Source organism: Pungitius pungitius, chromosome 6, assembly GCF_949316345.1.
Source record: "Pungitius pungitius chromosome 6, fPunPun2.1, whole genome shotgun sequence".
In the NCBI taxonomy this organism is placed as follows: domain Eukaryota; kingdom Metazoa; phylum Chordata; class Actinopteri; order Perciformes; family Gasterosteidae; genus Pungitius; species Pungitius pungitius.
The window spans coordinates 16,784,429-16,807,980 of record NC_084905.1 but is presented as its reverse complement, the minus strand read 5'-3'; the positions used below and the strand labels follow the sequence as shown (position 1 = coordinate 16,807,980).

Below are 23,552 nucleotides of genomic sequence, written 5' to 3'. Positions count from 1 at the left end.
TGAGACAGTGGCAGCGCGCCCGCGGGGGGGAAAGGGTGAAGCGGGACGGCGTCCATGCTCACCGCTGCTCGGCTCACTGTAGTACTGGCTGATGTAGTTGTTCATGTCATCCTGACCGTGGTGAACTGAAGAGTTTATAAAAAAAAAAAAAAAAAGGGACACATGCCGTTATTTGGCTCAGAGGCGATGTAACTGAGTCAAATGTTTAACAAAATACACAATAAAAAGGGGAAACATTACTTATAACACTTTAGTTGTAAACGGATGTGTTAATTAAATCTCCCATGAGTGGGGGATGATTTGTAAACAATGAATTATAGTATAGTAAAACACCAATGATATTGAGAGATCTTCATGTGAGATTAATTAATGACAAATTCTATATCTGCGTAAGGTTCCATCTGCTAACAACTACATTCAGAATGTTGTATTAAACAATTGAATACGCGTTTAAAACTAAAAAAAAAAACTAAACTTTTAAAAATTGCTAAAAAAAAGTTATACTGAAACCTCATTCTAGCTAATTTTAGAAATGCAGGTAATTCATATTTTTGTTTTAGTTCATTTGAATAATAATAGCTCCAGAGACGAGTGCCTTGTATTCCACAATGAACTTTGAGTGGACATCTAAAGCTTAGATCCTCCCTGATGGTGCACAGAGCTCACTACCTGCAACACAACAGCGTTGGGGGTTTGGATGATTACCTGCAGCAACCCCGGGCTCTCTTGCATTAACTGGCCCGTGGTGCTCTGAGGCCCCGGAGGCCACCCCGTCCACCTCCTGGAAACTGCTGCTCTGTTTACCCCACATGTGGTGGATCTGCATGGCTGCCTCCCGCTCTGCTACCAGATCCAGGTCCTGCTGGGCCAGGTGGGCTCTCAGCTGCCGGATTTCAAACTGGAACGAAAGAAGGATGCATCTTATGAGTGTGGAAAACTATTCTACTCCCTAACACCTCATTTACCATGTTCTTTGCAGTTGAATTTTACATACATTACAGCTTATACCAAAGTGCACATTTTCGACTTTTCCAACATTTGCGATATGTTTGGATATACAAAGGGTTCGTTTTATACATCTTTTATGCCTTTCTGAGTATTTCTTGTCTTGCAGAGCTTTGCTGCCCTCTACTGATCACATGCAGCTACACATCGTAGACCTGATGCCATTTGAAGTGGTCTCAAGTCTCTAAAGGTAATAGCATCTGCTGCATACCTTCTTCTCTCAGAGAATTGAATGGCCATATATGAGGTATTTATTGTATTGTAATATTACCATTCCCTTATGGTTTTCTGGTATGTGTGCAAATTTAATAGCACTATTTTGGCCCTGAAAATTGGTATAGACATATCTTTATTATTACTAACATTTTTATAGATACAATAATATCAACTGTAACCTATGGTTCAATAACTGGAGAACAAGTGTTATCGTATGATTACAGGTAATCTGCAACCAATCGAATTTTATATTCGACTTTATCTGAAGACAAAACAAGACAGAACCCTTCTAGCTTCTCAAATCCTTAGATGCTGACAATTCCAAGTCAGCGCTCAATTCTTTGAGGGGCAGATCCAATTAAATGTGTGCAGTGTGAGTGCTGTCCACATGTCTGCTGTAAGGTCAAAGATGTGAAAAAGATGAGATGACATACGGCCTGTTCCTGGCAGATCTGGGTGAGACGGTCCAGCTGTTCTTCCCTCATTGCCTTCGCCTTCTCAGACTGCTGGATCTCCATCTCCATCTCAACCTTCACTTGCAACACATAGGCTAAAAGAATAGGCTATATTAAGTCTTCAAAAGAAAAGTCATTTAGTGGCCTTATCCTAATTTTAACTGAAATTTACATTGACTTAATTAATTCCCCCTTCAAAAGTGAATGGTGTATTATTGCAAACACCATTATTGAAATTTCCAAGTCAATCACACTCATGTGCACATGACAAAGGACTTTCAATAACATATTGTACACAACAGCAAGTTGGGAGACTTCTGTTAATGGTTGGGAAAGCAATAGTTTATGTCCGCGTTTTAGTGCATTGTGTTGTCAATGTATCAACGGTTTAAACATGTTCTAACCACAAGGGGGAGCCACACTGTTGAAAAAGCATTCCTTCTTCCAAAGAAATACTTTGTGCACCTGTATAATAAAAAGTATTTAAACGCTGTTTGATACTTGAGCTTTGGGTTCACTACGACAGACAATGTACTTCCTGGTGAAAAATGAAGGACAAAAAGACAAACAAATAATTTAGCAAACAACCTCAATATCGAATGGAGCCGATCTATCTGCGTGACCTGACAGTAAAGGATGGGTTACAAAGGACATCAGCCGCTCCTCGTCCTCACCATCGATGATCCTCTTGACCCTCCAGATGCGCAGCGTGATGATGAGACCGATCGCGTCCCAGGGGCTGCTGGGGCCGTTCGCCACTGTGGAGGCCACCATGGGGGCCAGAGATAGGACGATGACAGCTCCATCAAACACCTGAGAAAAACATGCACACACAAACACACACAGCAGCTGTTATGTCGGGAGCTTCCACAGAGGTATGACATTGAGGGAATGACACTGCAGTGAAAGCAGCGCAGGGGTAACAGGACTAATGGGACCCGTGGGAGCTTACCTCTACTTTGTTCTCTATGTAATCCCATATCCCCAACACCACAATCCTGAACACCGTCTGAGACCGACAGAGGGACAGAGACAGATAGCAGGTTACACACAGGGTGAGATGCAAGGAAACAGCTAAACAGAGTGAGACCGGATGATGTAGGCTGAGCATATACTGGGTAGTAATTCACAATAATTAACCTTGATAGTCCCAGTAAGAGGCATATGCACTTCAGACTTCTTCCATCAATGACATCATATTGATTCAAATCACAGGCAGCGTGATAGCATTCAGGCTGCAGAGAGCAAACACAATCCCTTTGTTGCTGTTCCTCTTCCCCCAGGCCTCCATCATGGTTTCAGATACTCAAGGTTTGCATTTACCTACCTGCAGCCTCTACTCATTTGGTGTATGCATGGACTGGGAGGGGCTGGGAAAAGCTGCCTTTACAGATGAATAAAACTCCAGCTCTTTTAAAAGTTAGCTTTGCGGTGGTCAAGTAAAAGAAAGTAAGAGAAATGGGGCCGACTGTAAAGAAAATGGTAATCAATACGACGTACCAGAGGCCTAGAAATGCTTTAAAACCAGCAGAACAGAATCGCTCCATCTGCATTTAAAGTGTGTGTGTTGTGTATCACTTGAACAACTGTGCCAGTTATTTCATTTCTTTGAAAAACTGGTCTGATTTTACGTTGAGTAAACTTTTTGAGCTGTACGTGACTTTACTTTAACTCATCAAGATGTAATCAAGCTCTGACAGAGGGCACCGGAGGCGGCGGGGAGTAAGGAGGGGGTTCACAGTGTTGTTAATACTCTAATGAGGATGTGTCAGTGTACCTCGTCGGCTGTAAATACTGCATAACGTAGCATTAATCGGCGGGGCGCTGCATCAGCCGTAAGTGAGACTGTTTGTGTTGAGCAGGGGGAAGACAGAGGCTCACCTCAGCGAAGAACACAGAGAGAACAGCCAGGCTGATCCAGTGGATGATGCTTGCAAAGTGGAATGCATTATTGACTGGAGGAATAAAACAGAAAAACAAATTGTTTTTAAGGACAGTTTTGTCACATTAGGTGGTAAGTAATGCATGCTTTCTTTTTTGTTGGTGTTTCTAACAGCCTTTACCTGCTGCCTTACACCAACAAAGTACAGTAAACTGGACACACATATAAATACTAGGGCCGGGACTCGATTAAAAATATTAATCTAATTAATTAGAGGCTTTGTAATTAATTAATCGAAATTAATCGCATTTTAATTGCATAAATATTTGACCTGAGAACAGTGAGAAGTAATTTTTTTCACATGGATTTTTATTTTTGTTCAACCAATTCCAGCAGGTGTGTTGTGTTGTGGATTCCAGCCTGAGAATCTATGAGAATTGAGGTTGGATTCAAAAGCATCAACAGGTGTGTGGTGGAACAGTGCAGGGAGATAGCAGGAAGGCTGAAGTGTGGAGGATCCTCAGTTCAAACCTCCTCTCTCAGAAGGAGGCTTTGGTTGCAGTCAGTTCAAAACTGTAAACTTTGAAACAGTTTTGAGGTTTAGTAAACAATCCCAAGGTCTAATATGAGAAACGGACACAATGAGGCATGTGCTTGAATAGCACAAGGGAACAACTGAAGGGCTGCATGCTCCAACCTGTTGTCTGAGGTTGTGGGTTCACGCCCCTTCATGCAGACATCACTCCTGCTTTGAAAGATTTTTGAGGTTTGAGTAGCAGTCTCAAGGTTAAATACAACAAACAAAGGATTGGTTAGTGTGTGGTGAATTAGCACAGCAGAAGAGCTGCTGCCACCAGCCTGCACTGCATTTGAAGTTTGTGGGTTCAAGCCCAGTCTTGGGTTTGAGCCTTTGGCTTTACTTCAGGTTTGTGTAGCAATCTCAAGGTTAAATACAACAAAGAAAGGGTTGGTTAGTGTGTGGTGAAGTAGCGCAACGGAAGAGCTGCTGACATAAGCCCCTGCACTGCACTAGAAGGTTGTGGGTTCAGGCCCAGTCTTGGGTTTAAGCCTTTGGCTTTACTTCAGGTTTGAGTAGCAATCTCAAGGTTAAATACAACAAAGAAAGGGTTGGTTAGTGCGTGGAGAAGTAGCGCAGCGGAAGAGCTGCTGACATAACCCCTTGCACTGCACTAGAAGGTTGTGGGTTCAAGCCCAGTCTTAGGTTTGAGCCTTTGGCTTTACTTCAGGTTTGAGTAGCAATCTCAATGTTAAATACAACAAAGAAAGAGTTGGTTAGTGTGTGGTGAAGTAGCGCAGCGGAAGAACTGCTGACATAAGCCCATGCACTGCACTAGAAGGTTGTGGGTTCAAGCCCAGATGTGGAAATAGCATTTAAAAAGACTTTTGAGGTTTAGCTCACATGCTCAAGGTTAAATAGGAGAATCAAAGTTGCCAAAATGTGACCAGGACTGGTAGTGTAGGGGTGCAAGAAGGAGCCGAAAGCCTCTGTAAGCGCCGCCAGTGGGTTCAAATCCCGCTCCTGCCAAGTCTTGAGCGCACTACTGTGGAGGTAGTTGTGGGGGCATTGTCCCCACTGGTTGTGTCAGAGAAGTGAACCCTGGGGGTTATGCAGAAACACAAGGCGCGTTCACTTGGGTTATGATGGCATTGTCAAGAATGATGAAGAATCTTTTGAATGATGATGAAGTAACTAAATTTGATGTTAATTGCTTTGCTTTTAGCACTTATTAGCCATGCTACGTAGCCTATTCCACCTTTTTGACGGGAGAGAAGGTCAGTAAAGATGAGCAGATGTGTCTCATTCAGTGGACATGAAACTTATTACAGCCTCTGAGGGCATTTTTCAAGACAATCACATGTTTGTCTACTTCAGGGCGTCCTGTGGACAACCTGACAGTCTGGCACAGGGTGTAGATTTGTTTACCCTTTTTAGTGCATCCACCCTCCAATTCTCTGTTACATTCAAATCCAACTCACTTGTGCCTTTACCAATGCAGGAAGGATGAATAGCATGGTTGATCCTCCAAGATGCACCAATCAGTCTCTGGGGCAATATCCCATTATGATTTTTTATAAATGTCAGTTACCCAAAACTAAAAAAGGATTTAGGAAGAGCCACCATGTCCCTTGAGGGTTGAACCCAGATAAGGTTTAAAGTACAGAAATTTGGGGCATTTGGCATTAGTGACAGGGACGTGTAGGTTGCTCCATCTAAGATCATTCCAGTCATGTCATGGGAAAAAAATATTGTGAAAAAAGTCAAAATATGTAGGGTCAAAAAAGAAAAGATTTTTTTTAAATAATAGGTAAAAAATTATTATAAAAAATATATGTAAGGTCAATATATATATAATATATATATTATTAGGGCCGGGACTCGATTAAAAATATTAATCTAATTAATTAGAGGCTTTGTAATTAATTAATCAAAATTAATCGCATTTTAATTGCATAAATATTTGACCTGAGAACAGTGAGAAGTAATTTTTTTCACATGGATTTTTACTTTTGTTCAACCAATTCCAGCACACAAGTGTAGAAATAGCATATTTAGAAATATAGTACTTTCAGAAATTCAGGTAGCCTATAGGTAAGTAGACCTTCTGTAAACTAGGTTTTTTTAAGTAGACCAATACTTTCAAGTACATTCAGAACATTGGTTATTTTTTCAGACGTGGACTTAGTTACCCTGGTCCTTAAACCAGTCATCTGGTGGAGTGTGGGTTGGGTGTGGGTCCTTGTACCCGGAGTGGGGCTAACGCCCACGCTAGCTGCTAATTGTTTTGCGCTGAGATGATACTTGAGGCTCGATGTGAATTCCTTGTTGCACAGCTTGCACACAACCATGCTCTTATCGACGCTTCCATCCGTGTGTTTATCATAATAAAATGTCCCATTCACAGGGCCACCCGACACGGTCTCGTCAGCTTCTTCGTTCATGTTCACTGTGGTTTGTTGTTGTCTAAAGTCATGAACGCTAGTTGGTGCTCCAGTATAATCGGTCCGCCAAAACTCATCCAGTGAGAAACGTTCCGCGGTGCAAAAAATAAGTGTAAAAATGCGTAAAAAATGTTTAATGTGTTATTTTTTGTGTAATTAATAATTCTTAATTCACATTGTAATTAATTAATCGTAACGAGCTAAAGTCCCGGCCCTAATAAATACACAAATAGACGCGCATTAAAAAACATACTGTACGTGCATCTGTCTGTTCCTTCCTGTCTATTAGTCAGGCCAATGGTGGACAGCCCGAAACAGCACTCTGATGTCAGCTGAGGCCTTCCTCTTCACGCTTTACCTCCCCCCCCCCCATCTGTCTCCATTTGCTGTGTTCAGTGATCCGTCCATTAGTCCATTCATCTTCCTCAAGTCCTTCCCACAGTCCTTCACCATCCAACTATGTGTAGCAGATTGACTGGTCGCAGGTGGTTTCAATCACTTCATTCTCTTTGGACCAATCATGAAGTCACTGCATGCTATATAGGCGGGGGGTTTGACATCTTGACCCGTTACTCTTTGTTGCTGGAGGTACATTCCGCTCTGGGTCCTCTCGCGTTCGCGGCGCGCTCACGGTTGTGCAACAGGTAATGTAGTGTGCTTAATTGCTCTTTTACTTTGGCCTTGGTTGCGTTGGGATGACCATTAGAGTGTATTGTCTCTGTGCAACAGTGTCTCCCTGTCACCAACCCAGGCTTTCCTTTAATGGAATCGGGTTGAGCGGTGCCGCTGGCTGTGTGTAGCTGTATGAGGGCGGCAGGTGTACGTGTGCGACACTCCCTGACTGGGTCGTAAAATTGCTTCGCCGTGCGCTGGTATCTGCACCAACCCCTCCCTTCCCTGCCACGCTGCTGTTTTGTCTCCGTTTTATTTGATTCCAACTACAACTTGTAGTTGAAGCGCCCGGATTTGTCGCTCAAAGTGTCGGGCAGGGCTGTCTGATTGCGACCCGAATGATAGTTTGCCTTCTTTTTGGGTCGCCTGTGTTTTGCTACTATGTATATGGAGTTTGTTATGTTTATGGGTTTATTTGTTAAACTATGATTTAAGTGATTTTGGTTTATATTTCTTTTGTCTACGTTCTAATGAAAAGACTAATTTTGTTGATTATATTGTCTATTTTTGTCATTTTGGGTTGGTAGGCTCTAGGCAGCCATTAAGACACCTTTGCTGCCTAGATTTGCCTTGAAGTAGTTTTCGTTTATTTTTTGGTTTATTGATTTACTTTCCCTCCCAATAACTGTATGCTCTCCTTCCATAGTTGCTGAGTGCCGAAGGTGGTGGTGTCGGTGTCCCAGGTGGTGGTGTCTCCCTCTCGTGTGCTGTGTTTTCCCCCGTTTGGTTTAATTTGAGTTTTGCTTGCTGTAGTGTGTGTTTGCGTGTGCACGTGTGATTGGGGTGATCCTTCCCTGAGACCCCACACCCCGTTGGCCCTGTCCCTCCACCGGTAAGGCCTCAGTACCTACTTTCCATATTTAGTAGGTTGGGTATTTTAAATGGTATTTTATATTTGATGTTTTAGTAATTGTAGTAAATAAAATTATTGTTATAACGGAACTACGTCTCTGGCTTCACGCATAAATCGAACTTGTGTGCTTTCTGTATTTAAATTAATTGTCGTACGATCCCATTCTCGGGGTGAAATTCCCCGGGTGGCGTTGCCGGTGTCATCGGTGTCGAGCGGGCCAAAAAGGCGCTCCACACCCACAGAGTTCCACTCGCCACAATCTGGCGTTGCTGGCAGGATATGCACTTTTGAAAGCCATAGACGTTTGTACCTGTTTTACTGTATTTGTATAGTGTAACTATTGTATTGTGGGTTACTGTGTTTAACCTTGTTTTCTTGTGTTTTATTTATTTTTGAGACAAAACAGCAGCTGGCTTCTTCCCACTTCTGTGGCTCTCGACGAATTGCTGTTAATTTCCTGTTCGGCCCCATTGTATCAGTAGGGCTTCGTTATGGGCGAGGAGTTACAGGAGTTGAGAGATTTAGTTGCACAGTTACGAGCGGATAATGAGAGGATGCGCCAGGAGCAGAATGTCAATACTCCTGGTCCCAGTTCTGCGGCCCCTACGATTCCCACAGTTAATGCCCCCGTAACTGAGCGACTGATTGTTGTACCTCGAGATAGAAAATGTCCCACGTTTCGGGGTAGATCAGGTATAGGGCTCACAGAGTGGCTTGATGAGGTGCAGGCCTGCATGAGGGCGCGCCATCTGTCTGTTGCCGATCAGGCCTTTTTCTTGTTTGACCATTTGGAGGGGGAAGCACGCGAAGAAATAAAGCATCGGCCTAGTACAGAGCGAGGTGACCCAACCAAAATTATAGAGGCATTACAGGAGTTGTATGGTTGTTATGAGTCATACGTAGCCCTCCAGGAAGCTTTCTTTTCTAGACGGCAGCAGGACGGAGAGACACTGCAAGAGTTTTCCCTTGCCCTAATGAGTCTTATGGCAGCCGTGAAACAGAGTGCCCCTAATGGCATGCCAAATTCTGAAGTATTGTTGCGCGACCAGTTTGTAGAGCACGTGTTTGAAGGTGCTCTCCGCCGTGAGCTAAAACAGTTGGTGCGCCGGAAGCCTACTATGGTTCTACTTGAGGTCAGGGGCGAGGCCATCCGGTGGGAGCGTGAGGGTTTGCCTGGGGGTGCTAGGGGCCGAAGTCATTCCGTCCCCTCCGCCTTGGGCATGCAGTTTGGAGTACAGTGTGGTCCTCAGGGTTTGAATACTTCGCAAGCGTCTGATCTGAGTGAGATGAGAGAAATGTTGAAGCTGCAGCAAGAGCAGTTAAACCAGCTTACTCAAAGCATTGCTCTCCTACAAAGCTCACAGCCACGCAATCGTCCACCTTATAAGGGCCCTGTTATATGTCGGCGTTGTCAGCAACCAGGTCACTTTGCTAGGGAGTGTGAGGGGATACGTGCCCCACCTCACACTGAGCCTGTTCTGTCTGCTCACCAACAGTCAAGTAGGCAATTGCGTCACCTTTCGGAAAACTAGCGCCCGCCGTATTGCAGAGTCACAATGCGGAGGGGGCAGCCACTGGCTCGGAGGTTATCCCAAGTGTTTTGGAGGAAGTTCCTAAATTGATTTCCTCTTGTCCACATCTGGACGTGACTATGGGAGGGGTTGATATTCCGTGCTTGGTGGACACTGGATCCATGGTGTCTACAATTACAGAGCGCTTTTTCCTCCAGCAGTTTAAGCCGTGGGGTAGAGAGAAACTCCAATCTTGCCACTGGCTACAGCTCCGAGCAGCAAATGGGCTAGCTATCCCTTATATTGGCTACCTGGAATTGGATGTTAAACTCTGTGGTAAGTCAATAGCAGGGTGTGGTGTACTGGTGGTTAAAGACCCTCCCGGTGATATGTCACTTCACGTCCCAGGTGTGTTGGGAATGAATATTATCCGTAGGTGCTACAGAGAGCTCTTCAGTCAACATGGTTTTGCCTTATTCAACCTTCCCTCTGTATCTAGGGCTCCGGAGCCTGTCGTGAAGGCATTTCAACGGTGTCACCAGGCTAGCGAGCAGTCTCCCCAGGATGTTTCAGGCAAGGTGAAGGTTCGGGGTAGGAAGTCCTGCCGCATTCCTGGTGGCACGATGAAGACCATCGCTGCAACCTGTTCAGAGCAGTATTCCGGTTGTACTGTACTGTTCGAGCCTTTGGACTCTGGTTTGCCTGCTGGACTGCTAGCTTCCCTGGCCCTGGTTCAGGTGGTCGGGGGCACTGCTTCCATACCCATTGTGAATGTTGGGGCCATCGATGTGATCCTGTACCCTCGCACTGTTGTGGGCACCCTGGATAAGGTCAATGTTGTCAGTTTGCCTGCAGGGGTCACCGAAGTGCCATCGGTGGTTGCCACGGTGAGGTCTCAAGCTGTTTCTCCTGGAGTGCATGACCAGATTGAGGCCATGGACTTGTCCTCACTGCCCGCTGAAGAGCAGAGCCAGGTTCGGTCCTTCTTACAGGACTATACCCCTGTCTTCGCCACCCATGATGGTGACCTGGGTTGTACAAACCTGATTGCTCACGACATCCCTCTTTTGGACGATGTCCCTGTTCGGCAACGCCATAGGCGCATCCCTCCTTCAGAGTATGAGCTGGTTAAGGACCACATCAACCAACTCTTGGAGGCACAGGTAATAAGGGAGAGCAGCAGCCCCTATGCCAGTCCCATTGTGTTGGTAAAGAAAAAGGATGGGAGCTTACGTATGTGTGTCGATTACAGGCAACTGAACAACAAAACGAGGAAAGATGCTTTTCCCCTTCCTCGTATTGACGAGTCCCTGGATGCCTTGACGGGTGCCCGCTGGTTTTCCACTTTGGATCTGGCCAGTGGCTATAACCAGGTCCCTGTTTCTGAGGCGGATCGATCCAAAACTGCATTTTGCACCCCATTCGGCCTCTTCGAGTGGAATCGTATGCCGTTTGGGCTTTGCAACGCCCCAGGCACCTTTCAGAGGTTGATGCAGCGTATATTTGGAGATCAGCAGTGCCAGTCATTGCTTTTGTACCTTGACGACATTGTGGTTTTCTCTTCCACAGTGGAACAGCATCTGGAGAGGTTGGGTGTAGTGCTGAAGAGGCTTCAGCAGCAAGGCCTGAAGGCAAAGCTAAGCAAATGTGCATTTTTCCAACAGGAGGTGCGCTACTTGGGTCATGTCATTTCGGACAAAGGTGTCTCCACAGATCCCAGTAAAGTGCAGGTGGTGGCAAACTGGCCCCCACCTACCACCATCCCAGAGTTGCGGTCGTTCCTTGGTTTTGCCAGTTACTATCGCCGCTTTGTGGAGGGGTTTGCCAAGTTGGCGGCCCCGCTGCATAAGCTGGTTGCAGAACTAGGAGGCACAAAGTCAAGGAAAAGAGCAGAGCTCTCTGTGAGGGGACATTGGACGGAGCAGTGCCAGTGTAATTTTGATGCACTTAAGATCAAACTTGTCACAGCACCTGTGCTTGCTTATGCAGACTTCTCTTTGCCATTCATTCTTGAGATTGATGCAAGCTATGGGGGACTTGGGGCAGTGCTCTCCCAGGAGCAATCAGGCAAGGTTAGACCAGTGGCTTATGCCAGCCGAGGTCTGAGGCCCACTGAGCGCAATATGCAAAACTACAGCTCCATGAAGCTAGAGTTTTTGGCACTCAAGTGGGCTATGACCGAGAAATTTAGGGAGTACCTACTAGGCCATAAATGTGTTGTCTTCACAGACAACAACCCGCTTAGCCACTTGTCTTCGGCAAAGCTCGGTGCCACCGAACAACGTTGGGCAGCACAGCTAGCCTCCTTCGATTTTGACATCAAATATCGATCAGGGAGGAGTAATGGAAATGCCGATGCTCTGTCCCGCCAACACCAGCCTAGCAGACGAGAACTAGAGGCCGCGGTCCCTGGTACAGTACTCCCAGATTCCTTACAGCATGCCCAAGTGAACCAAGTTGAAGCAGTTCAATCGGCCATTGCTGCCTTGCCAGAATATACACCTGCAGATCTCAGTGTTTTGCAACAGGCAGATCCCGTCATTAAAGAGGCTCTGGTCTTCTGGCGGAGAGGCAATCGCCCCAATGGTGAGGAGCGAAAGACGGTCTCACAGCCTGCCTTGGCATTGCTGCGCCAATGGGACCGGTTGATGGAAAGGGATGGGGTCTTGTACTGCCAGGCCTTCCGCCCTGATGGCCTGGAGGCAGTGTCCCAGCTAATTCTGCCAGCTTCCTTAAGGGAAGAAGTGTTGACCAAGGTTCACCAAGACCATGGTCATCAGGGTGTGGAAAGAACATCAGAGCTTTTGCGACGGCGGTGTTACTGGCCAGGTATGTCCTCTGCAGCCGCAGAATGGTGTCGGGCCTGCGAGAGGTGCCAAGTGGCTAAGGACACCCAGCCAGCTGCCCGCAGCTTCATGGGGCATTTGCTGGCTTCACGGCCAAATGAGATTGTAGCTATGGATTTTACAGTGTTAGAGCAGACTCATAACGGGTTGGAAAATGTCCTCGTAATGACTGATGTATTTAGCAAGTATACGCTTGCTGTCCCCACCCGTGACCAAAGAGCTTCCACTGTGGCTCAGGTTTTGGTGACAGAATGGTTCTCAAAGTTTGGTGTTCCTGCTCGTATACACTCGGACCAGGGCCGCAACTTTGAGAGTTCTCTGATCCAGCAGCTCTGTAGGCTCTACGGCATTGAGAAGTCTCGTACCACTCCATACCATCCGAGTGGTAATGGTCAGTGTGAACGCTTTAATCGAACCTTGCACAACTTGTTGCGCACTTTTCCGGTGTCCCGGAAACGGGACTGGAGTTCCTGTTTGCCACAGGTGCTGTATTCCTATAACACCACCCCTCATCAGGCCACTGGGGAGTCCCCTTTTCTGTTGATGTTTGGGCAGGAGCCCAGGCTCCCGGTTGATTTCCTGCTAGGCAGAGTAAAAGATCCTCTGTGTGGCAGTACCCATGAGTGGATCCAGGAACACCAGACACGCTTACGGATTGCTTTTGAGGGAGCTGGGGAAAGGTTAAGGTGTGCGGCAGAGCGTCGTAAAAGGAACTATGACCAGCACGTTCGAGACCACCCTCTGGATGTAGGCCAGCTGGTGTGGTTGCGGAACCTCAGTACACGAGGTCGTCATAAGATCCAGGATCTGTATGAGCCTGTGTCATACAGAGTTCTGAGGGCACCAGCCGAGGGTGGGGCAGTGTACACCATAGCGCCTGTAGACAATCCGACTAAGTCCCGGCATGTTAATCGTGCCCTGCTGAAGGCTGCTGTCGGGCTAGACCCTTCTGGTGGCCCTGCTGCCGTCCTGTCACCCTCCTTAGATCATTCCAAATCAGAGGAGGAATACTTTGGTGACGGGGATCTGCTGGTCCTCCGGGAAGAGCCTCCCTTGGTAGAACAGACTCAAACCAACCCAGTATACCCGGTTTTGGACCTTGTCAGGGTTCCCAGCACTGCGAACGCAGCCTCCCCAACCATCCATTCAGATACCAGTGAAGTTGCAGTCCGTCGGACAGCCCGGTCAACAGCAGGCCACCATTCTAACATCAATCGCCTCCCGAGGGCCGTGGGGTTACCGGCAGGCGGTGCAGTACACCGGCCGGACCCGCTGGTTAATTCTGTCTCTGCCCTCTTTAGACCATGGGATTAGAGAATTGTTGGGTTTGCTCGATCGTCGGGGCGACGATCCAAAAGTTGGGGTAGATTGTAGCAGATTGACTGGTCGCAGGTGGTTTCAATCACTTCATTCTCTTTGGACCAATCATGAAGTCACTGCATGCTATATAGGCGGGGGGTTTGACATCTTGACCCGTTACTCTTTGTTGCTGGAGGTACATTCCGCTCTGGGTCCTCTCGCGTTCGCGGCGCGCTCACGGTTGTGCAACAGGTAATGTAGTGTGCTTAATTGCTCTTTTACTTTGGCCTTGGTTGCGTTGGGATGACCATTAGAGTGTATTGTCTCTTTGCAGTGTCTCCCTGTCACCAACCCAGGCTTTCCTTTAATGGAATCGGGTTGAGCGGTGCCGCTGGTAGGTCGGACAAACCTTTCTCCTCTCATGTATTTTAATGAGTTGTTAAGTAATCTGCCGTTTTATTGTAGGCTGTGTGTAGCTGTATGAGGGCGGCAGGTGTACGTGTGCGACACTCCCTGACTGGTATGTATGTATACCAGTGGCGCTGTAGTGTTTATGTTTTGAAATCTAAAACAGTAAATTTGGTTTTGTGCACACCAGGGTCGTAAAATTGCTTCGCCGTGCGCTGGTATCTGCACCAACCCCTCCCTTCCCTGCCACGCTGCTGTTTTGTCTCCGTTTTATTTGATTCCAACTACAACTTGTAGTTGAAGCGCCCGGATTTGTCGCTCAAAGTGTCGGGCAGGGCTGTCTGATTGCGACCCGAATGATAGTTTGCCTTCTTTTTGGGTCGCCTGTGTTTTGCTACTATGTATATGGAGTTTGTTATGTTTATGGGTTTATTTGTTAAACTATGATTTAAGTGATTTTGGTTTATATTTCTTTTGTCTACGTTCTAATGAAAAGACTAATTTTGTTGATTATATTGTCTATTTTTGTCATTTTGGGTTGGTAGGCTCTAGGCAGCCATTAAGACACCTTTGCTGCCTAGATTTGCCTTGAAGTAGTTTTCGTTTATTTTTTGGTTTATTGATTTACTTTCCCTCCCAATAACTGTATGCTCTCCTTCCATAGTTGCTGAGTGCCGAAGGTGGTGGTGTCGGTGTCCCAGGTGGTGGTGTCTCCCTCTCGTGTGCTGTGTTTTCCCCCGTTTGGTTTAATTTGAGTTTTGCTTGCTGTAGTGTGTGTTTGCGTGTGCACGTGTGATTGGGGTGATCCTTCCCTGAGACCCCACACCCCGTTGGCCCTGTCCCTCCACCGGTAAGGCCTCAGTACCTACTTTCCATATTTAGTAGGTTGGGTATTTTAAATGGTATTTTATATTTGATGTTTTAGTAATTGTAGTAAATAAAATTATTGTTATAACGGAACTACGTCTCTGGCTTCACGCATAAATCGAACTTGTGTGCTTTCTGTATTTAAATTAATTGTCGTACGATCCCATTCTCGGGGTGAAATTCCCCGGGTGGCGTTGCCGGTGTCATCGGTGTCGAGCGGGCCAAAAAGGCGCTCCACACCCACAGAGTTCCACTCGCCACATATGCATTGTCTGATTCCTCTATCCGCTAATCTCCCTTCTCAAATTTGTCTTACTTGTCCTTTGTCTCGCCAGTCTAGTCAGGTGTGACCCTTAACCCTCCGCTTATAATAAAGGACAATGTGTCCACCATATCAGATTATGTCAATGGAGGCAATACTGGGTGACATGAGTCATAGGGTTTTTTTGACCACTTGACGTTTCGTCTTGCCTGTGGACTACTAATGGGAGGATTATAGATCATGATTGATTGAAGCTTCTGGTCCCAGGACAGCTCATCAGTGACACAAACTCATTATCCAATTATATGTGGACCTTTTGCACATGCTCAAATACATGCCCTTCATACATTTTCCTGATTTCACTTGTAGAAGCGGGTACCTGGGTTACATCACTGTTTTTGTGCACATTAAAGTTCTATTAAACACACTCCTTTGTTGTACTGTAGACCTCTAGTTGGTGCAGTGACTCAATGCCTTTGTATAGCAAGTAATACACAATTGTGCTGCGTAGTCCACTTTTCTCCCTCCTCTAAAGCGCCATCGCAAGCCAGGACCTCACAGAACAAGACTAACAAGCCACATCAGCATTACACTGTCCCCCAAACTGCTTCCTTATTATATCGATCATCTCAGGCGGGTTTACATCGTCTTGATTTCCACCACTCACACTGCAGCAGCTTGATGTCTATGAGCAGCTCCAGCGTCAGCAGCACCACCACCAGAATGACACAGGCCACCAGGAAACAGTTGGAGCCCGCCGACAGCAGGCAGACCTGCCACAGCGCGGCCCTTCGCCCACAGCACGGCTTCAGCCAGTTCGACCTGACGGGGGGGGGGGAAATGCGGTTAGAGGAGCTGTGCAAGGATAGATGATCGTTGTGGTGTACTTTTAGTGTGTAATACTGGTATGTAAGGAGAGAGATCAATAAAACACAAGAAACCGAAATCTTAAAATGTATTCAACCTTGAACGTCTATGTTTCTAAATCAGGGGTCTTCAACTCATTTCAGGTTCGAGCCAGATGCAGCTTAGAGCCAAAGTCGGCCGTACACCCCCCCTCCAACCCCCCCCTCCCCGGCACCGGCCCGGATGAGAGTTTGAGACCCCTGTTCTAAATATTATATAATAGGCCCGGTTTTGCATACAAATTCAGATTGTGTGGGCTCAAATTCATTTTCTGGTAAATTTGATGGGAAGCATAAATAATTGTTCCACTGGCACTGAGTTGATATAATGGTATGAAGTAATTCATATGAATTCATCGTCTCATTTTTTCCACCCTTTCCTCATGTGAAAACCTTTATTCTAATCTTTCCTGCAACCCTCCCTTTCCAGGTAAACCTCTCCTTTTGTACCAGGCAGTGTAGTCAAATTACTGTCAACAACCTTTCGCTTTTGTTTGGAGACGGATTAAGTCTGTTGTCACCCAAATTTCAGCATTAAAACGTGTTTTCTTTGTATCTGAATATGCTGTATATAGCATTAATGCATTTAATGATGGAATTATCTGAACATCTAGAAGAGGTGAAAACGGACTCTAGTGACATAGCCTCTAGTTTTGTTTTTGTAAATAATGTCATTTAAAACCTTATAATAAAGCGTGGCTTGATGAGAGTGACCTGTGTTTAATTCCTCTCCCTGTTGCCTCACTGGGCGACAACACCAATGTCTGAGTGAGAACTGGCCCGGTAGTGGAAAGCCCATCTGGGCGACTGTTTAGCTGAAAACCAGGCTGGCAGTCAGCTGAAGCTCTGGATGACTGAGTAGTTGCTGGCTGACCGCGTGATGTAACTCTCATGGTACGACAGGGTCGCTTCATGTGCACCATCTGGAGGGTGTAGTTGCACCTGGTTGCTGGCTGTTGAGGGACCATCACTAATTATTCCTGAACTGGTTAAGCAGAAACTCCTTAAAGCACCTGCGTCCAAATTGCTATCAATTTTCCATTCATTTCGAATGTCCTGTTGTCCCTCATGGGCTGGCTGCTTGTCCAGGTACATTGGTTTTGAAGACGCGTGTGTCGGACCTGCTTTAAATCCATTACCCCTCGAGTTCCACCAGTCACAAACAGGCCGACTGGGACTCCTGTGGGTTTAAGGTCAATAAGCAATGACAGATTTTCACGAGGAACAGAGGGCTTTCTCTTCCTGTCACGGCTCTGCATTCCACACACGGGCGTATTTTATAAAAACAGACGTGGAGAAAGTAAAGTCTGTGTGTGTGTTGGGTTGCTGCCTGTACTCTGAAGCAACACCGAGAAAGGCAGTGCTACTGGCCATGTCCGTCAAACAACAACAAAAGAGGATGCCATTTTTTCTACCCTCCTCTTGTTTCAGTTGAATCTGAAGCAACCAAACGCAGAGAGGACGCAGGGTGCAGCTGGTTCAAAAGCATCGCGAATCACCCAAAACTGAACTGGAGAGAGAGAGAGCACCAGGGAGGAAAGCGGGCGAGTTGGGGGAGGAAGAATGAGAAATAATGAATCGAAAAAGGTTTCACAAAAACATCTGCTTTTTGCCATCATCATATTGCCAATAGAAATAATGGCCAAATTAACAGTTCTGCACTCAACAAGATAACTGCTAAGATTTGTGAACGTGGCAACATTGTTTGAAAAGAGGTCCAAACGGGAATAAAATACTAGCGGTCGGGTATAAACTCCCAAGTTAATGAAACTTATATGGAAAGTATCAACTCCTCATGAGCAGCCAAAAATAAGAGACGTTTCACCTGTATATCCAGTTCTGACAGTACAATAATTAGAGTTTAATATGAAATGCATTAATTAATATAATCTCTAGTGCCAAGTGCCCTTGCAGTATGAGTCAGTGCCATTATGGGCACTCTACATTTTGGTTTCTTCCTTCATGGTCAAAAAAAGAAAAGAAACTCAAAGAAATCTAAAGACAGTTAACCGTTGCTGAGAGGAAGATAGAAAGGGGATTCTAGTGGTGTCATTTTACAGTTGCAGCTGAACCTCGGGTGCAGCAGAGGTACGCATCTCCATCCTTCACCAAGGTCAGCAGAAAGAATAAAGCTCGGCCAAGTTGTTCAACGCTCTCCCAGAAGCAAACTGGTACCAGTCAATGCCAACAGGTTCGGGGCCCAACACCCGGGGTGACCAGGAGGTAGTGGAGGGTAACGGTATCATTAGCGGATACCATGGAGACCTTCCCCTGCACCAAATCGTTCCAATGGAACAATGTCAAACCCCATCTGCCAGTGGAGGACACCCAAGAAAAAGAAAGATACGCTTAACACACGGTCATCGCACATTTGTGGACTATTATTTAGAATTCACACCCTCTAAGGGCACCTGACTTGCCTCCAGGACTGAGACCCATGATTCAACTCAAACTGTGTGGAATAATTCATTCGGACCTCTCCCACAAAGCCAGGCAGAAAAGGTTTCAATTTAATAAACCCGTAGAAAGAAAACGCCTGGATGGAAGCAGAGTAAATGGCACTGATGGATTACTCTATGCTCAGAAACTTAATTTTAGGAAAAATCACTTCAAACCTGCAATGCTGAGGACCTGAAGTATTTATGCGGAAGTGACGCTGCTTCTGTGGCAAAGCGAGTCAAGGACATCACCTCACTCCCTGCCAGGGTCACGGCGTAGGTGGATCAAATTGACAAACACACTGTTCAGAGTAATATTTGGAAGTGAAGAGAGGCGCGACGTGGCTCGTGCCGTGGACAGGTTCATGAAGACATCCAACAGGCCAGCGGCTGCAGCACTGAGGGAAGATCGAAGAGGTCTTGACAGCAGCGCAGAGCGAGGGGATTAGATCATGAGCCCGATCAATAGCGGCCACAAACGGGAGTAAAGTCATGCAGTACATGACGTCTGCTGCAGTGTCCCCTTGCAGCCGATTGGCCAGACTCGAAAGAACTGACAGAGACGTCAGGCGGAGTGACGGGTCGCTCTGTTGGGGCCCATTCACACGCTGAGGTTTGGCTCCAGACAACCACAAGCTGCATCTCCTTCACTGCACTGTCTCTTGTAACTGGACGCAATAAAATACAACGCAAAGTCATTGGGTGCAAGTCAGATGCAAATTAAATCAGAGATGTGGTGCTCTGTTTGTGTGTTTGTGAGTTAAGAGAGTAGAGTGAGGGAAGACGGAAGGGCCGCAGAGGGAAAAATTAATTCAGTTATTCAAGTAATGAGTCTCAAAGACTCTATCAACTCGTCCGAGGTATCGATTTTTACATAAACACACACACACACACACACACACACACACACACACACACACACACACACACAAGCAATGAACAGCTGCAAATACCAACCCCTCCCACAGAGTGTTTCCACGGAAAAGCCTTCAATGGTGTCGCTGCGAAAGACACCGCTGTGCAATGCCTCTAAATAATTGAGGCCTAAACGTTTAAAAGATGCCAATAAACAAACCTTGGGCTTCAGCATTCCCTTTGTGTAATAGGCAAACTTGTTCTTTTACTTATCTTTAAGATACAGGCAGCTTTCCTGTATGACAAGCACTTTTTTTTATTTATTTTTTTTAAGTGCGACCATCTCTCCACTCCTTGCATCCAACTCCACGGTCCAACCCGGCAGAGCGGACTTTGCGCCGCTGTTGGTCAGAGAAATGAATGGATGGAGATGGATGAGGCTTCATGTGCAGAGCGGCAGACAAGCTGTCCCTGATGAATTGGTTTTCACCACAACACTTGATCTCTCTTGCTCTCAGCCTAAAAAGCAATCTCACACTTTGCATGTCTGTGAATATTAACAAACCCTCATACCCTGCACTCAAATGTCATCTATTGTGTTGCACATGGTGCCAGGCAAGAGAGCCAATTTGATGGAGAGGACTGTTCTTCTTTGGGTTTGAAGTAGAGTCAGGCGGGGTAGAGGAAAGAAAAGCTGGTTCTTTTATCTGACGTCCATCACAAGAACAGGTAGTATGGCTGTGGTTTCAAAGCCCCGTGAAATATTGTTCGCGCCAAGATTCATACTAGACGCCTGCAAAGGTCCCTCAGGTTTACTGTGGCTGTCACCATGCAACCTGTCCCAGGGTTAATCCCACAATAGCCTCCAACGTGAACAGATAGGTAACCCTGCAAATGGATCCATTCCATTCTGATCTGCAGCCTCGTGAGGAGGAGACTCGGCCTTCCTCTATTCCCCTCACCTGCCTTCACCTCCTGTCAAAGCGGCTGGTTGACTCGTAGCAAACATCTTGGGCTTGACCCCTGGAGATCAATGGCATTTGGCATGCTACGTATATTATGATGGTTGGTTTGCTACAGTTTTATTTTATAATACAGCAACATGACAAAGAAATGGAATCCACTTAAAAAAATGGATATTCTGTAAACATTTACACCAACCTTATATTGGACTTTCCAGCAACTTCTGGAGGAGATGGTATTGCCAAAAACTATAAATATTGCTGCATAGAGGACTGCATGTGCCCCTTGTAGACCGCAAGAACATCCACCTCCTACATAAATCGCCCACATCTTCTGATAAAGAGCCACAAGGAGCTGGCATGCAAGACTGTATGCGCACCTCTGGCACAAGCATATGCAACAACATCAAACCAAGGCCTCACAATCGAAAAGACATTAGGTAATAATCTCTTACTAATCCCATCGATGACCATTGCTATGTAGCTCTTAGTTTGAGCTTCATATCTCTCCTTTCAACATTTCCCGATCAAAACCAAACCAATGACCAGAAGCTTAATACACACAACAAAATCAAATAACTGAATTTAAAAACCTTCTCACAAACGTAAGTTATTGTAGCTTTATAAAACACACCTGCTCTTCACCAAAATCGATGCACAAAGTCACTGGAGAAAAAAATGAAGTGGGTAATGATTCTTGAAGACAATCATTTACAAAAGGGATCAAATTAGTCGGCAGTCTGCAGAGGAGTTTCTATGATGACAAATCCCACAGCGCAAAGTTAACCAGTCCGTTCAATGCCTTGCCATTAGGCCCTTTGTGTCTCTCATGCCACACACATGAGTCACAAAGGCATCCCGATTCTGTGGCGACAAGCTGGCTACGTTGCTTTTAACAAGAGCTCCTCCACACAGACACATGTGTGTTTGACGCTGTGATGAAATGTCTCGGAATGTCTTGGAATTCTTGTAACCTGAAAATCGTGAATTCCCATCCGAAAAATCTCATTGAGCTGCAGCATTTAGATGGGTGTCAGTTGGTACATTGTTTTCACCAGCCTGCTTCCTGCACCATTCTTGGACTCTGAGGCGTTTCTGTGATACGAATGAATGTTGACTTACTTTTCACAGAGAATATTGACATTATTCAATTGATAAAAACCTCCAAATTCCAGGTTGACCCGGGTGTCATGTGGTTCTGTATGAAAGTGACCACTGAGATGATCCCGCGCTCTGTGGGGGCATTGTCACATTGGGAATGGAGAGAGTGGGGTTTGGGGTAAGGACCCATCTGGCCCTGCCCTCCGTCCCATGGAGCTATCGCCCCGGACCGGACCGGACCAGACCAGACAAAGTCCAGCCGCACTTGGTCAGCTGACACACCGGGGGCTTGGATGGCAAAATGGCAATTAAGCGTGTACTGTTTGACGACTTTTGTTGCATGGATGCTAGCATCCCAGCATGCTAAAGGCTTGTGAGTCACGCTTCCTGAGTGGAGAGCAATGGACACCTGCTACAGGGGTCCTCTAATGGGGGGTGTGCCCTATCCTGAGAGTACAGAGCCTGCAGCACGGCGATAAGAGAACAACACAAAGGCTGAATAAAAACAGACCTCACGGAAAGAAGAGGCGACGCCACGGGGCTCTGACACCTCAGCAAAGCTATGGTGCTAACAGCACTCTGTTTTCTTCCAGAAATGGCCATTATGAACAGAAACTCGCCTGGTAGTCATTGAGCTGAAATGAACACATCAGTGGAGACACTGCCCGTATAACGCGGTCAGAATAATAAATGAATTGCCAGATATCCTCGACTACCGGACTAATGTCAATGAGGGGTGATTCATTACGCCAGGTGTAATTACCACCTGCAATATAACGAGCCTTGGGAGAGTGACGGCAGAGCGTTTCTCTGCTCGGGTAGATTATGCATTGTAGTAATTACGATTCCACGTTAATTACATATGTAGCATTTCACCAAAACATCCAGGGCCAGTTTCTATTGTCTAAACAATATGTATGAACCTTTTGGTCTTTTTAGTAAATCAATTAATTAAAATGAGAAGCATGATTACAATTAATCATCTTTTTTTTTTAATTTCGAGCTCACTCTTACGGTTTGATAATCTTCAAACACTTTTTTTTTTTTACATGGAGCACACTGAAGTTTCAGGCTTGACCGAACCCCTCACAACGACAAGAGTGGAAGCCTGGGACGTACCCGTCTCTGTTGTCTTCTTCGTCCGGGTTGGAGATGAGCTGCGATCCAGCGAGGGATATGTCCAGGGCGGCCAACGGCAAGTCTCTGTAGGCAAAGCTGACCAGCTGGACAGGTGCAGCGCCCTGGTTGTCTTCCTCCACCTGCATGGAGATCACCTCCAGCTCGGAGGCTGCGGCCTTGGGAGGAGCCCTGTGGTACACAGACACAGACGCACAACCAGAGCAGCATCAGCGTCAGTGTGGATTTGTGAGTGTCATGTCATCGGTGTACTTTACTTGCTGATTTTCTTCAGCAAAGGGCAGTGAAGTGCAAGGTTGTAGGTTAGTGTGGTTTGTTTCAATTAACAAGTGCACCAGGTAGTGGAGTTTGACAACATCCACTGGGACTATGTTTAATGTTGATGAATGAAAATACAAACATGGTGTGAAGGTCCTTGTTTGCAGAATTTACTGGGACCCTCAACAAGGGCACCTGGCAGGTAATGAGAAGCTGATCTACATTTCGAAGGGCAGAGTATGAAGCAAAGTCTCAAGCTACAGTGAATATGGTAATTCGTATTGTACAAAAATGGAAATACTAATATATCAACTTAAATGGTGAACCATCAATACTAAATGATTGCTGTGCAGAAAGAAAACAACGTTGTCCATTTTGATATATTCACTGTATTTTCTACAATATCGCATTTGTCACTTTATCTGCCACCGAGGTCGTGAAACTCAAACATAAACCGAGCGCTGTGACCATTCGAGCTCAGCCAATAGCCGACAAGGAGAAGTCACCTTGGAACAAGAGTCTCAAACGGCTTGGCAGCTGTCCCAGTGCAGCCGGTGTGGAGACGTCAATAACTCCAGCGCATAACAGTGGAGGAAGGCATTGATTACAACGCAGAGGGAACAGAGGCCGTTGACTTGGTTGAATCCAGCGACTCTCTG

General features: G+C 46.1%; 1 protein-coding gene across 1 annotated transcript in view; it reads right to left on the bottom strand.

The window, feature by feature from the left end:
* tmem266 (transmembrane protein 266) overlaps positions 1 to 23,552 on the bottom strand; it is a 29,476-nt gene that overhangs the window by 1,232 nt on the left and 4,692 nt on the right. The window contains exons 3-10 of the mRNA XM_037451986.2: positions 22,618 to 22,806; positions 15,905 to 16,059; positions 3,558 to 3,631; positions 2,629 to 2,685; positions 2,351 to 2,489; positions 1,656 to 1,771; positions 706 to 898; positions 63 to 125 (exon numbers count right to left, since the gene is read on the bottom strand). Coding sequence (XP_037307883.2) covers positions 63 to 125; positions 706 to 898; positions 1,656 to 1,771; positions 2,351 to 2,489; positions 2,629 to 2,685; positions 3,558 to 3,631; positions 15,905 to 16,059; positions 22,618 to 22,806 — 986 coding nt within the window. The remainder of the gene's footprint in view (positions 1 to 62; positions 126 to 705; positions 899 to 1,655; positions 1,772 to 2,350; positions 2,490 to 2,628; positions 2,686 to 3,557; positions 3,632 to 15,904; positions 16,060 to 22,617; positions 22,807 to 23,552) is intronic.